We start from the raw sequence: 13,010 nt of genomic DNA, 5'->3' as shown, positions 1-13,010 counted from the left end.
AGGTGTTCTGTTACCTTTATCCCACTTTTCCTCTAGGAAAGTGCTTTACTGAACATGAGATCCCTGGGCGAAGTCGGGGCTGAGTGTAGCGCCCCAAATTACCTGTTATTTATTTCTGGAGTTTTATAAGAATATTTCCAGTAAACACATTAGGCTTTGAAAGGTCTTTAATTCAACCTGAAAATGAAGGGATAAACTAATTCCAGTGTTTGTTTTTCCTTGCTAAACCAAAACCAAGTCAAATTATTTTTTAAATCATTCTCAATGGTCTTTGGATCAAATGTTATTTTCAGAGGATGACATATTATGAAACGTTTCTAAATCAAATTAAAATGTTTGCCAGGATTGCATGCCTTTGTTTAGTCTCAGTTTGTAGGGGGAAAAAACATATTAATGCAAAGCAAAACTTTTTCTCCTAATTATTATACTGGAATTAACTAGATCCTACTTTTTAATAAATGACTGCTTGGGAGACAAATATTTAAACTGTCAGTTTCCAGGGGTCAGGGTACTATGTTGGTAATTAATTCACAATTTTAAATTCATTGTGCTGTTCCACTCACTGCCTGAGGGCCCTAGTTCCTAAATGAGAGTTGCATCAGAAGCATGAAGAAAGCATTTAATGTAAAATGTTCAAAGTTTGTGTTTTCTACACTTTACTTTTGTTCACTAGGAAAAGAAAGCTGTTTTGAGAGGATAATTCAAAGGTTTGGAAGAAAGGTGGTATACGTTGTTATAGGAGATGGTGTGGAAGAAGAACAGGGAGCAAAAAAGGTGAGCGTCCCGTAGGGCGTGTCCTGTGCCTTTCTTAGTCCTCACAGTCCTCACAGTGGAATCAGTGAAACAAGCCCCCTTCTCTGAAACAGGCTATGCAAGTATGCAGAAGGAGAAGCATTGGGAAAAGACAGAGGAGAATTCAGTAAACTCGAAGTGGCATTTCTGAATTGTGTGCACGAGCTCCAGGGTCCTGGGTGACTGGTCTTCAGAGAGTGTAGGCTAAGGGAACAGACAGGCAGGCTCAACAGTGTAGGCAGCATCCGGAACAGAGAGGGCACAGGTACTGTCCTTCGGTCCTTGAGCCGGCATGAGTGGCCCTTTCTACATCCCAGGCACACATAACATGTTAGAGCAGTTTAAACTCTGTTCCGTGAACCTGGATGCAGCCTAAGAACTGTCCAGATGTCACTTTGGGAAGCTTCTACCTGGTGACCTGAGTAGGCTTGCAGGATGAAAATGATCTGCTGTTAGGGGACTTGACACCCTTGCCTTTCTCAGAACTTGCAGAAAGTAGACCTGTCAGTCTCCTGACTCCCAGTGTGCCGTTCACACTTCATTTTATTCTTCTGAATCCCTGCAAGTGTAATTCTGTCATTTCTCTCAGCAGAGCTGGCTTATTTGACATCTCACTGCACTGTAGAAAAATGAGCCTCACATTCGTTAGTGTGGCACTCGGGGTCTTTAAAATCTGGTTACATCCCACTTTCTGATCTTTCTCCCTCCTACCTGCAAGACTGCAGTCACATTCGTCTGCTGACCTTTGATCTCAGTCCATTTTCTGTTGCTAAAACAAAATACTTGAGGCTGGGTAATTATGATAGAGAAGAGGTTTATTATACAATTCTGGAGCCTGGGAGATCCAATGGAGAAAACCTGCATGCTGCATGATAGCATGATGGGGGGCATCCCATGTCAAGTCAGAGCAAGTGTTCTGGTACAGGCCTCTTCCTTTTCTTACAAAGCCACTAATACCATCCTGTCTTCATCTGTTCCTAATTCCCTCTCAAAGGCTCCACCTTCAAATAGTGCACTATCAGTGTATGAATTTGGGAATTAAATTTCCAGCACTTGAATGCACAATTTATTTAAACTATAATGCTTGCCTTTGACCTGGCCCAGCGCTTTTCACCTGTGGCTGCCTTTTTCTGAAATTATCTTTTCCTCAAAGCCCTTCTGTCATTGTCTTATTCATTTTTCAATATTCAGTTCATGTACTACCTTTATATTCAGGATCTCAGTTATATTATCTCTTACACTCTAACTGGAGAAACTGTAGTGGTAAACAACTAGGATTCTTAATTCAGCCTGGGTTTGGACTGTGTAACTGCCATTTGCATGACTTTGAACACGTTTCTTAAGCCTTCTATTTCTTTCTTACAGTCTACAAATGAGAATAGTAGTAGTAGCCAGTTCCCCAGCCTATGGTGAAATTTACTTAAGATATGTAGTTCCCATAGAACAGCCAGAGAGATAGGAATTACCTGTGTGTATATGTGCCTCTTTCAGCAACTGAGCTGCAGAGGTAGAGGTCTTATTTTGTTTGGATTGTCATTTGAGATTCTGTCTACAAATTATTTTACAACTCCATAAATTTTGGTGCATTTGTACCCCACAGAATAAACTTTTCTTGGAGAACATTAAGTATTTTGTGATATTAACCAGTAGCATAATTTCCCCCTCCCATTCCTACACACAAATTCATGAGTCCTTGAATATTACTATTAAGAATATAATTCAGCTTATTTGCAATAATCCAGTATAGAAAGTTCCTGGCCACAGTTGCAGCCCTGAGCCTTTGAAGATAGCTTGATTCACAGTAAATTCCTCAGAATTCCAATGAAAGCATAGGGACGACCCCTAATTCTGTCAGTGTCTGATGATTTCATATATATCCCAGATAGAGATTCTGCCCAGGATCAGGAGCTGTTGGAGTGCGCTTGGTGCCAGTGAAAACTCACCCCCACTCCAAGGCCACGCGTGCTTGATGGAGAGCAGTGTTTGCCACTTAAGAACTACTTCTGTCTGTCCATTCCACCAGTGACCAACCGCTATTATTGCTAAGTACATCTGTTAGTCCTTTGTACTGCTTTCATACAATCTTTCCCAAAGTAACAGAATTCCCAAAATACAATCCTGGAGATTCGAGGAGAGGAATTTCAACTCAAGTGGTTTTTCTGGAAAAGCCTGTGGAACTCCAAGGTCATTCCCACTCAGGACCTCCTGGTGGCCAGGGAGGTCTGGAACAGTGTCTACCACACAGCAATGTAGCCCCCAGCTAAGGTCCTTCTCTCTGGTATTCACCAAGTTTCCTTTCAGAAAATAGTTGGCCTCTGTGACTTTCTAGCTTATATTAGCTAGATATTAAAAATGCATGTAACACAGATAAAACCCTTAGAGTCCTATCAAGGTGTTTTTGTTATTATTTTTGTTTTGAGACAGGGTCTCATGTATTCAGGCTGGTCTTGAACTCGCCATGTAGTTCAGGCTGGCCTTCAACTCACCTGGATCATCCTGCCTCAGCCTCCTGAGTGCTGGAAATACAGGCCTATCAAGATTTAACTTCTTACAGCTTTCTGAGAAGTGTGTTGCTTGTTTGACTTCTGTGAGCACAACCCAGAAAACGAAGGAATTCTTGATTTGATGGTAGAATTAAAAGCACTATTAGGACTAGAACATTTGCTGTCTTTGAAGAATAGTTAGCATGTCCAAAGATAAACAGTGGAAACAGTTTTAATTTTTATATCAGGCACATTAAAAAGAAATTAGGCAGCCACCTACAAAGACTGTTGTACTTTTTTGATTTTTTTACTATGAATGAGTTCTTCTAGCTTCTATTTTGATTTCATGATGATTACATATAATGAGCCCAGAATATCTGATGCAAATAAACTCTGCACATTGAGACCTACCTCTCTATGTGTGCAAAACAGAAATTTTTCAAAAGATTTTAATGCCTAATATCTTTCCAAAGATTCAGTTATCGGTTTATCACTCAGTGATAGTTTAAATAACTTTATGTTTTAACTGTCAGGAGAACGTTTTGTCTGCTTTTAAAAGTGTTTAAATAACAATGTCTTAGGAATCAAAAGACATGATTATAGTTTACAATCAATAATGAATATCTAAGTGGTGTTCTGTACAGAAGTAGAGAACATCTAATATTTAGGGGGAAAGGGCCTACAATTCCACAATATACTGTGTAAAATACTTATAAAAGCTCAAGGTAATGAAGTACATGAAAAGATGGCTATCAGATTTACAGGAATAATAATCATCCTTATAAATAATAAGAATTGTTACTAATTTCAAACCCTTGTATTCAAGTCCTTCTTTTTGGCATTTCTACCCTCTATTTCATAAGTCCTTACAATGCTAAGAGGAAGGAATAAACCCACTTTACAGATGAAGCATAAGAAGGTTAAATAACTTGGCCAAATCAAACAGCTGGAGGAGAATACAGTGGCACAAGCCTGTAAACCTAGCACTCCGGAAAGCTGAGGCTACTGTTTGAGCTCACTAATGCTCTATCTCACAATAAAAAGGGTGGGGATGTAGCCAAGTGCAAAGGCCCTGGGTTCACTTCCCAGTGATGTTGGAGTTTGGGATGAAGACACCAAACTTGTATTTAAATCCAGTTATGTCTCTGGCTATGAGATTTAGAACAAAGGTCCTTCAAGCTGTAAAGTTTGTTTATCTTAAACATAATTTCACTTTTTAAATATGTATATGTTTTAAAATTAAAATATTATAAATTTTGTTGCCTTTTTTAGTGGCCTGCTTTCTCTTGATTTTCCACTCATGATTAAACTTTTAGAAGCAGACCATTAATTCTGAGGCTTTAGTTACCCAGCACCTTCAGTTACTAAATAAAATTAATGGTGAGTCAGTGAAGTTCTGCACATTTAAGCATGAAAATGTTCCACAAAATCAAACTTTTGCATTTCTTCAAAATCAATTTTAAACACTTAGCTTGCATCTCAGTTTCCTGCATTCTTTTAAAGTCTCTTATAAAATTCTCCTCCTTTCCCTGTAGAGATGTTTTTCATCTCCCTAATAATGTTTTTTTTGCTACAGAAAGAAATTCTCTAGTTGCTTATGTTGTTAAAGGTCGCTTAAAGTCTATTCTGTCAGACTGACTCTTTTTGCCAAAATAGTATGAAGGCTTTCATAAGTTATTTAGTATAACTCTATAGTATTATAAAAGTAATTTTTCAAGCAGAAAAGAATCAGGCATTTTTTTAAAACCATAAAATTTAGTTACTTGTAGTGTAGCATCACTTGTATGAAATAGACATGTATAGATTTTTTAAAAACCAAAATGTTAATTTCAAGATTGCATTTCTAGAGTAAAAGTGGCCTCACTAAACTGACTTTTATTTACTTTTCAGAAAACTCTTCAAACTAAATCTCTTGCAGATAACGTGAAGAGGGGGAATGGCAAATGTCCACTTTCTGCATAACGAGTGACAAAGGCTTTATCAAAAAATGTTTGTTTAAAAGTGTACTCCAAAACTTATTGAAATCCAAGATAAAGCTGAAAACCTGACTGATAATACCTTATACTAAATTTAGGATAAAAATCAAAGCTACTTTTATTTTAAATAGTATAAACTAGTTTAATTTGGGTTTTGGTTTTTCTGGGTTTTTTTTAGTTTTACATGGTACATGTAAAGATTAAAATAATGCAATTTACTGGACTTACTGTTTGCAAGGTCACTTATTCATTACCACTTAAGGATCAGTTACTGTATGCTAGGTCTCAAACTGGATTTCGCCTTCATGCTGAAGGACCTCTCGACTGTATGGAATGAATCCAAGATACAGATAATGAAAAGGCAGTGCTGCAAAGTGTTTCTTAATGAGTTGTTGCAATTAACTTTTGCGGACTCTGTATTCTTACTTCCATATGCAAACTGTCTAATATGGAAGTGCACTGAATAGCTTTTTAACACAAATGGGAGTGTTACATTTTTTTCTCTTCTAACTCTAGCAGTTATTTTAGCTCTTACCTAGGAGGTATCTAACTCTAGCAGTACATAGAGCTGTGCATTTCTTATTCCTTTAAGTAACTGCATTGGCATTCCCGTGTGCGGACATGCTCTTATTTAACCAGTCCCCTGAAGCTGAACGTTAGGTGGGTTCCAGGATTTACTGTTACACTGAGATCTGCACTGAATGTTCTTTGTGTGTTTGAGCACATGCAAGGGTAGCTTAGGTAAAAATTCCTAGAAGTGCAGTACTGGAGTCAGACAATGAGTGCTTCTATTTCTGTTTCTGCATACATTTTAAAATAATTCAGCAGAAATTCAATTCACATGTAAGTGTCCTTGTACCCAGATTTGCACAGGATGAATTTCATATGTAATCAAAAGGATAAATGTGAAATATTAAACAGGGAAGGGCACAGCAAGAAGATTTAGAAAGTTTCACCTATAAGGAACAGGAAGAATGTGTTGTATTTTAGTTTTAAAGACCCAGACATGTGTTCCTGTGGTACCGACTTCTCTCAGAGAATACCTCCCCCTGGTAAATTAATTTCTGTTATGGTTCATGCGTAGTTCTATTTCTGGCCCCTGGCTCCAGTTACCTGATGGGGTTTCTCCATTTAGCTATCGCATGTCCTACCAACCGAAGAGCTGAATGCAGCGATTCTGCACTCAGCTGTCCTAAACCAGTTCACCCGCTCACTCAGACTTGTTCAGGTATCCTCTGCCTCCAGCCCTCCACTGAATCCCATGAATCTTCTCTTCACAAATGTCTCCCATCCATTGCGCTCACTGTATCCCTCTGTCCCTCTGCCCGGTCCCGCGCTGCCTGTCATACACACACCTCCAGGTCTGTCATTCCCTAGCTTCCTGTTGTCTCCTAGCACTGAGAGAGTGTTAGCCTCCTTTTCATTTACAGGGTAACAATCTCAACTCCGTGTTTAGATATTCTGATTCTGAGTGCTTTCGTCTTAGGAAAACCTCATTTGTTATTAGTCTCTAGAATGAACACTCCATTTTATCACCATCATCTCCAGACAAGTGGTTGAAAGTGTTCTGTGCATCCTACCTCTCAGCTTTGTCCCGTGCAGTGATCTAACTGGGAATCCTGTCCCCCGATCATCTACCTCTCCAGTTCAACACAAGCCCAACTCACCTTCCCCAGAATATATCTGATCCACGTTCTCTGAGTTTACCTGTTTGATTCTTAATCCCATACGTTTTCATATTGTAATCAAACTGTTTCATCAGCTGTATCTTGTCTGGGCAGTAGATGTTGTGTCTCATAAGTATCATACATCGCATTCATACTATAGCTACAGTGCTATAGAGGTACTGACCTTTGCTTTGATATAAAAATCGTCAATATAGAAGTAATTTTGAGTTATTTCCACTATATCCATTTTATAGATAAACAGACTGGGGCTCTTAAGGATATGGTGTCATAATGTAAAGTCATCACATAGCTATTATCAGAATGGAGAGTGCAGCCTAGGTCTCCTCGTTAAAGCATGTGTCTCTCTTTTCCTCTTTTTTCATCATTTCTCTCTGATTTCATATAAGAAATATTTTATCTACAGTAATGCGTGGGAAAGATCTGCATCTACTTGTAATAGGAAGCTGTTGTAAATGCATAAAATCTTTCCATCCATTCTGTGCCTACTTGAGTTAGGGAAAGTATTATTGTACTGTAGTAATTCTAATTATCTATCAACAGGACTTTGAACCACAGATCTTGCCCACTAGACTTGGCTTTCTTAATATCATCCACTTGATAGTAAGCAGATATATTTTAAAGGCACACTTTTTTTTTAAGAAGGAAACTGCCAACCATGGCAGATATAATTACTCTTAAGTAACGAAACAGTGCTGAAGCTGCTCTAGTCATCAGAGCAGCTGTTCCCAGAATCTGTCAGCTGTCATTACAAAACCTTCGGCCCTTCTGCTATAAGGAATAGCTTCACTGCCACTGCACTCTGGTGAACTGTCTTTCTTAAACTACAGGTAAAGTTCATGATTTGAACTGGTTTCAGGGTGCTACTGGCCATGTGTCTCTTAGTAATACTCGCTAGGAAGCTTAACTGTTAGGGTTTCAATGACTGTAAACAAGCAACTGGGCTCTTTGTGAATAGATCTCACTTTTTGAGATAGTGTGGGTACTGTTGAAAACAGTTGTGAAGTTGGCATCAGCTCCTACACCTGGACAGATGAGACTACAGCCTTTGAACAAGTTGTGGTTCCTATTAAAGACCCAATTTACACCTTACCCATGTACCACAGAATTTAGCTGGATTTTTTTCAGTTCCTTGTTTTGTGTCACTTATTGCATTCTCCACTATATGATTTTGAATACAGGTTTGTATTGGCAGTGATTGTACATGTAGAAAAATTGTCTGTGGGAAATATTTAATTTCAATTAATCAGCATGCAAAAAGATTTTAGCCTATTCTGAAAGAAAATCATCCCATCTAACAAGTATTCTTATATATACATATTTGCAAAGGTAGTTACCGTACTACAAGTTCTGGATAGCTGTCAGAAGAGCCTTTATCATTCTTTGTTATGTAAGATCAATCAAAATGAAAAGAAGCCTTGGGGAAGGGCAATGATTCACTGGCAGGTTCAATAAAGAACATATGAAAAATATGATTAGAAATAAAATGGTTACAAAAATAGCAAATACAGTAGACAGTTAAATATTAAAGAATACTATATATGTTTGGATACTTGAAAACTTTGAAAATAATGATATTCTTATAAAATATGCCTAGAATTAATTTTAGCACTAGAACAAACAGGATGCTGAGTGGTCCATCATACCTATGTGTATATGTATATGTATATGTATATGTGTATGTGTATATGTATATTAATTTCACTTATGTTTGGGTGTCCATATGAGAAATGTTTATGGTTGTTGTTTCTCTGCAGTCAGACAAGCATTTTATAATTATATGTACAATATGAATGAATTTGTTTGAATAAGGAAAAAAGAGGTACGATTTCTGTATTGTAAGTAATCAGTTTTCTAACCCAGATCTATGCATCATAGTCACTAAAGTTTTTCAGGGTCTTAACAGCAGAGTAGGGATGGAAGATGTATCTGTTTTACCTGTGCTGTGGTGCTGATAATTTACACAGCTGAGTAAAATGTTTATGAAGAATAGTTAGGAGGTATTAGAGCAAATAAGTTCAGATTTAGCAGAGACTTGGTGGGATTCTTGACTTCAGTCCTTATCAGTTTTTATTTGAACCTCTCTTTTCTTTCTTGAAGTTTTTTATCAGTATAATAGTGATAATACTACCTGCTTATCTCTGGCATAGTTCCTGACACAGTATCTAACGAGCTATCATTGGTATCAATAAACTCTTTGGTAGAATATCCTGCCCTGTATCATCTGGCTCTTACAGTCAGGCATGTCTCCTGCCATGTCTCTCTCACATTCAGCTTGTGAGCTAAATATTAATTTCTCCTTTATTTTCTGTACCCACACCCACGGAGCCATGTAGTACTCTTCTGAATGCTCCCCCTGTCATACCTAGCTCAACTATCCAATTCCCCTTTCCATGGTACTCTAGGCAAAGATAATGTAGATAATTGCCTTCTTTCTGCTCCTCTTGAAACATACAAATGAAGTTTCATGGTTGGTGTTCGCTTATGCTCTCCACAGACTGTGAGAGGGTTACTCAGGACCATGTGCATGTCTGATTCTTCTCCTGCTAGATCTTGTGCCTGCAAGATTAAAAACAAAATCCTGAAAAAATAAATGCACAGTGTACATCTTAAAATTTAATGATACTAAGTGGAACATCCATCTAGAGGCTTATAAAAAGATACTCATATCTGAACTCTTTTGTTATTGAAGGATAAAAAAGATAAATAAACTACCCCAAAGTAGGACTGAGTCCATATTGGAATGTGATACATAAACTGAGGCAAATGCAGTTAATAAAGATGCTCAGTGGTTTGCATGTCAGTGTATAACAACCATGTGATCAATGTCAAAATAGTAGCTTTTAGCATTACCTATAGATTAAAAACAAAAGCTGCCTCCTACTGTTTTTCTCCATGTTAGATTCTCCTCTTAGACTGAAATATTTCCAAATATTTTGGATCTATAACTGCAAATTAAACTAAAGCCTTTTCATGTCTTAAAAAATTATTTTATGGACTAAGCAAAATTTTGTCCTCTAAAAGGTGGTTTCTCTTATTTAAGAAAAATATTTTGTTGATATATAAGTACATATCATAGTCTTTTTAGGAGGTTTACCATCATATTTTCACCTTTCATGGATTGATGTAATGTAATTGTCCAATTTTTCTTCTCTGGTTTATTTACAAATTTCACAAACATCCCTAGATCTACACAAACCTTTTCATCATTTAAACTTGATTTTTTAGATTGGTGACTTAAACAGAAACTACAAAATGCACACACAGACCTATCTTAGATGTCCATTTAAAATTTTCCTCATATGATAACCATTTTAAGGCTAATGTGAAGAGTAACAGAGAAATAAATGAAAAAAACAATAATTTTCTACTATAAGAGAAATACGTTTGAAAAAAATATTAATTGCTACCAACTACAGAAATCTGCTTACACTCATAAAATACAAACTTTTTTTAAACTTTCAACATTAAAAATCCACTACATACATATTTTGAGAGGCAGCTTTTTTCAGGAAAGTTCTACTCATACTGACTGTTAAACTGCATTTGAATCACAGTAGTTTGACTAAGAAATATCTATCACCTTCTTAAAAGAAACAGACTCTAGATTATATTTAAAAACTCAGTCTAGTATTCTTTAGAGAGGAGCAAGTTTGAATTTTTATTTTAAACAGCTCTGATATTAAGAAGCTAGCTGGCACTTTTTATGATACTGGACATGGTAGTGGATTTCAGTGGGCACTGGAAGGGCTCGTCCTGGGCATGTTCGCTGTCCTCACTGTGCATCTGCCCCTTCTGCAGCACGCGATGCCCTTCTGGAGGGTCTCCAGTCACTCGGACCTCATGGCCCTACATCATGCCTTGGAACTGGAGTACCTGTAACAGTCGCAAGACACTAGGAAACTGCACAACTGCTCTGTGACCGGGGCCAAATCCAACAGGCTGTGTCTCATCTCAGCACCGGACCCCGGAATGCAGAGATTTTAACATACTATGTGCAGCTGCTGTCAGTCTTGACCTCTGCCCTTGCTGTTAATGAAGGACCACATCTATTTCTGCAGAATGGCTGTTGACTCCATTACTGTGAATCCAGTGAAGAAAAGCCATGAAAATATCCTAGCACAGTGTAATGTGTCTTTGCCACAGTAACTACACGGTTCAAACCTGTGAAGAAAGGACCTGCAAACACTTGGGATTTTAGTGTTTTCAATGTGACCGAAACAGCTTCTCCAATACAGCAAATCTGATTGCACGATAAAAACTGAAATGTATCCCTGAATACAGGAGGTTTACTTTTTGGTGTCTCATACGCAGGGTAATCTGTACATCTCTACTTATTTATGAATAGACTTTTTACAAAACAGATTCACTGAGGTATAATTCATATACCATACAATTCACCCAGATAGACTTTTTGACAACAAATAATTGAAGAGGTGATAACATAAAAAATAAGTGATTAAAGGCATTTGCCTTGTGACATGGCAAGTTCTTTGAATATTAGCACATTGCAAAGTAAAGTATGTCTAATTTAAGCATATAATATGTACATCACTGAGACAATCATGTACAGAAAGAATTTTTGGTGTAAATTTGTAATAATGGATGATTCTTTTACATATTGTTTAGCGAAATGATATTGAAAGGTAGTAATGCCTTGATAGTGAAGCTTGAGGCAACGTGTGCACAAACCCATGCGCAGTGCCTTATCTAAGGATTGGGTATAAATATGTAGATAATGGATTTTTTAAAAATAATGTTGTCAAGACCAAAAGCACGCATATTAAGTGTCAATAATGATTTTGTTTTCCAAATCTTTTTTCCCATCAGTCCTTCTGATTTTTCTAAATGAGGTAAGGAGGGCCTTGATAAAAATAACATAGCCGCTTGATTTGAAAAAATCAAAAGTCCTCTTACCACCTCATTTTTTTGTTTCAATACTAATGTATTATATGTAACTACTTGAAAAAATGATTATTCAAATGCTTCATCCCACAGAAAGAGTATAGATGATAGATATATTTTATTAATAAAATGGTTTGTGAATTGGAGACTAGCAGAGTTTTCATGTGCTCAAAATTACTATCGTGCCTGCATTTTCTTGTTTAGGTAAAGGAGGACATTAGCACATAGCTGGGAATCAGTACAACTTTGCATTGCTCCCTTCACTTGTACTCTGTCTTCCTTCCCACTAAGTTCATTGCCCCAATGGACATGGCCAGGCATCACCACCAAAACATCATTACACTCCTCTTATATTATGTGTTACATAGGAAGCATAAATCTGGGGGGGGGAGTTGTCATATCTGTTATATCCATAAGAAAATTTCTCCAAAAGCAATTGATTTGTCTGGAACTAGTCATTCTCATCTGGAGTTTTCATTGGCTTGGAATTACTCTTTGTATGAATTGTCTTTAATATTACATATGTGGGGGGCACCGGCCTTGACTCAGACTAGGAAAGAGCTACTCCACCCTCTTCTGCAGGCTCATGTTGCTGCTAGAATTAATCATTTGTGAATTTTCCAAAGTGTTTAACAGTTGAATTAGTTTCTTTTCTCCTTTTTTGCTTGAAGCAAACAGAAGTTGACAATGGTTTTGACCTTTTCCTTTTTTATGCTTATCCAGATTGAAAAGATAAAATTTATCTTGGCCTTACTGTAAAAAGGTGTGTCGTGTCCACAATTGTGTACAGAATTTTTCTTCATTAATTTTGTGTTTAAATTAATAAAATTGATTTGTGAAGTACTGTATACTCCTTGAATCTCAGCATCATCTTTTCCCTCCAGTTATATGAAGTAATAGTGGGGTCTTGGTTGCATCCAAAGTCTAAAGGAAAAAGTTGAAGGAAGCAATTGCATCAGTGGCCTCATCAATCTGTAGGGATCCCAAGGCGAAGGCAATGACTGTTTCTTTGATCAGTGTAAGAACTGATGCCTAGAAAAGGTCTTTACTGCCTTACAAACTACACAAACTGGACCCATACTCAAATTTATCAACTGTAGAAGAGAATTCAGCATGAAGATCTGGGATTGTAGGTCATAGATTCAGCTACTTAAATACTCAAGGGATAG

At 37.2% G+C, this 13,010-nt stretch overlaps 1 protein-coding gene across 17 annotated transcripts in view; it reads left to right on the top strand.

The window, feature by feature from the left end:
* The window catches only part of Eya1 (EYA transcriptional coactivator and phosphatase 1), a 328,770-nt gene extending 316,081 nt beyond the window's left edge, over positions 1-12,689 (top strand). For all 17 annotated transcript variants that reach the window (XM_063257446.1, XM_063257454.1, XM_063257445.1 and 14 more), the window contains 2 exons: positions 674-774; positions 10,738-12,689. In XM_063257446.1, the coding sequence (XP_063113516.1) occupies positions 674-774; positions 10,738-10,818 (182 nt within the window). In that variant the 3' untranslated portion in view covers positions 10,819-12,689. The remainder of the gene's footprint in view (positions 1-673; positions 775-10,737) is intronic.
* Positions 12,690-13,010: the final 321 nt, after the last annotated feature.

Source organism: Cavia porcellus, unplaced genomic scaffold, assembly GCF_034190915.1.
Source record: "Cavia porcellus strain 051 isolate PalLab524CR breed Dunkin Hartley unplaced genomic scaffold, mCavPor4.1 scaffold_10, whole genome shotgun sequence".
In the NCBI taxonomy this organism is placed as follows: domain Eukaryota; kingdom Metazoa; phylum Chordata; class Mammalia; order Rodentia; family Caviidae; genus Cavia; species Cavia porcellus.
This window is presented reverse-complemented; position numbering and strand designations above follow the sequence as displayed.